At 47.7% G+C, this 2,820-nt stretch overlaps 2 protein-coding genes across 2 annotated transcripts in view; one reads left to right on the top strand and one right to left on the bottom strand.

Annotated features, from left to right (window-relative positions):
- The window catches only part of st6galnac (ST6 (alpha-N-acetyl-neuraminyl-2,3-beta-galactosyl-1,3)-N-acetylgalactosaminide alpha-2,6-sialyltransferase), a gene marked incomplete at its 5' end in the record, with an annotated part of 28,709 nt that overhangs the window by 8,060 nt on the left and 17,829 nt on the right, over nucleotides 1-2,820 (top strand).
- The window catches only part of gprc5c (G protein-coupled receptor, class C, group 5, member C), a 6,725-nt gene continuing 3,972 nt past the window's right edge, over nucleotides 68-2,820 (bottom strand). Inside the window, exon 3 of the mRNA XM_037691688.1 lies at nucleotides 68-221. Within this exon, the coding sequence (XP_037547616.1) occupies nucleotides 85-221 (137 nt within the window). The 3' untranslated portion in view covers nucleotides 68-84. The remainder of the gene's footprint in view (nucleotides 222-2,820) is intronic.

Here is a 2,820-nt window from a genome sequence, read left to right as displayed (position 1 = left end):
TGTGTGTGTGTGTGTGTGTGTGTGTGTGTGGGTGTGTGTGTGTGTGTGTGTGTGTGTGTGTGTGTGTGTGTGTGTGTGTGTGATTTATTCAGAAGTGTGTGTCGGGAACATTTTCCTCACACTTCCTGCAGGTTTGGAGATGAGCGCGAGCTCGGTGGGTTGGTAGACCGAAGCCCGCATCTGACCCGTGTAGTTGCTGTACGGAGACACGAGCTTGTTTCCTGCAACAAACAGAAAACAAAGAACTCTTTCATCTCATCTCTTTGTGTGAAAACTTTATCGTTTTTTACAGGCGTTTATTTTCTGGACCATTAGAGTCCGTCTGTTGTGAGGAGCTCGAACAGGAACCCGGGCTGTGGCGGTTCTGGTGGGACTCGGACGAACACCGAGCGGATCATCTGCTCAGTCCGTCCTCTCCGGTGACTTCTCACCACAGTTCAGAGAAACAGTTCGTCTGTGAGACGAGTTAATCATTAAAGGTCTGGATGGGGCCGATCGCACCAGTAAAGGGACAGTTCAGCTCGTTGTAAAGCGCCGCTGAGTTTATGAACGGTCAGCGTCTCACCTGAAGCAGACAGCGGTCAGAGGGTCTCGGTTTAAAGAATCAGGATTGAACATATTGTCATCTCTTTGAGTAAATGTTTTTAATGTATTTTCTGCTTGAAGCAGCTGAAAACAGATAAAAGTTAAACTAGAATTAACGTTTGAGTTGTTTTAGATTTCAGGACTCTCATCTGCTGCAGGTGACACACTGACTGCTCAGAAGTACTCCACACAACCCACTTCAAACAAAAACTAGCCCTTTATTCAAAATAAAAGTTTAACCTAAACCGAGAATTTAAAAAATTCTTAGGAATTGTCCAAAAAATGTATCAAATTATTAAATATTAGTAATTTTAGCTCAACAAGCAAAAGCTTAATGTCGTACAGATTTTAATCTGATTTGTTTTTACTATTTTTTTTTATTTTATCAGAACATAAAGTATGAACTCTCAGCTGTTTTCCAGAATAAACCAAATTTTTTTTAATTTCTACCATTTTATTTTGGAGCATAATAAAAGAAAAGCCACGAGCGTTTCCATCATTGAGATTATTTATAATCTCTAATCAAATAATCTCTAATCAATCCAGTTTCCACGTTGTGAGAAAACCACGAAGAGGAAGAAACGTGTCGCTTCGGTGTGCGCTCTAAAAACAAGATGGCAGCTCAACCGGTTCATCTGCAGGAACCACCAGACTTCTGGACCAGAACCGGACCAGAGGAAAGATGTTTACCCAGAATGCACTGCAGCAGACAGCCCCTCCAGCCGTCAGCACGGAGGTGGAGGCTGATGGTTTGGGCTCCTGTCAGCCCCTGAGTGGACCAGAACTCCTGTAGAACAAATGAGTCCATCTGTCCAACAAACTGGGCCCAACAGAACCAGGATCCAAAACAGCAGCTGATCTACAGCAGAACAACTCAACAAGACCAGAACCAAGGTGCTGCAGCGGTCCAGAGTCCAGAACCTGAACCTGACTGAACATCTGTGGTGGACCTCAATGAACTGAAGCAACGATGGAAAGACGAGTGGTCCAGAACTCCTCCAGAACCAGGAGAGACAAACAGAAAAGCAGAGTTCTGGTGCTGCAGGTTCTACGAACACGATGGGATCCGTTGTGTTTCTGTAAACTTCAGGTCCGACTCGAGTCATTTTAGAACCTGAGCTGAAAACGTTTCCTCTCATCTAATTTTAGCAAACGATGCTTCCTGGACCTCAGGCGCTGAAGATCAACGTTCTCCTGATCGATGCGCCGCGGCGGATCGGATTCTGTGCGCTCATCATGCAGACAGGAAGCAGCCTCGGGACATTTCTCTAAGCTCCAGGAAACGCAGCCGTCGGGTCGTCCTGATTTCAGCTGAGTGGGTTTTTATCAGGGAGGAGCTGCAGGCGTGACCGACGGCTCGGGTGTCCACGTCGGGCCTGAACAAAAGTCTGTTTGAATCTGCTCAAATATTTGCTCTGCAGGAAACAGTAAATGAGCTCCGGTCCGATGAAAAGCAGGAACTTTGTGTTGAACGATGTTTTGTGTGAAGAACCGGGACTGGACGAGCTGGGCCGTCAGACGGGACACGACAGTGTAGCCACCTGAAAAACAGCAACGCTGAAAATGTCCGATTACATCACGGTACTTTGGATTCTACAGCCCAGGAGCTGTCACGGTGTGAGCGCTCACCCTTTTCTACATCCGCTGGTGCACGTGTACCCAACGTTAAACAGAACCGACAACCGTCGGAACAGAGAACACAAAAAGTCAACCATCCCAAGACTACCCAGCATGCAATGTGGCTCACCCAGTCTCTTGTGTACAACATGTAATTTCAATCAATCTGCCTGAAGTTGAACAGTGACCCACAGAACGTCCGTGACGTCACGTGCGCTGCAGTGAGGCCGCGCTGACAGGAGCTCCGCTTCAACTCAACTTCTTTTGTTGCTCCTGTTGTTTTGGTTTTAACTTTTTTTGAGCCTCCACTGGTGCAGGAACGACCGCGACACACTTTTGGAGTTTTTCGTGTCGCTGCCTTGCGCTCCTGCCATCGTGGTTCAGTTCCCGGCGTCCTTCCCACCTCAGGCTCAGGCGCCTGTCATGGTGGCCGTCTCCATGAACCTCCATCTGTCTGCACGGACCCAACTCTACGGAACAGTTCGGTTCTGCAGGGAAACTTTGGAAGTTCTGTGTCTGCCGGACCCGGTTCTGGAGGGCAGTCATCGTCTGTTGCTGTGGTTGTTATTATCACGCTGCTAACAGGACCACGCTGCTAACAGGACCACGCTGCTAACA

This window comes from Nematolebias whitei, chromosome 17 (assembly GCF_014905685.2).
Source record: "Nematolebias whitei isolate Nwh7 chromosome 17, NemWhi1, whole genome shotgun sequence".
NCBI classification, from domain to species: Eukaryota; Metazoa; Chordata; class Actinopteri; order Cyprinodontiformes; family Rivulidae; genus Nematolebias; species Nematolebias whitei.
This window is presented reverse-complemented; position numbering and strand designations above follow the sequence as displayed.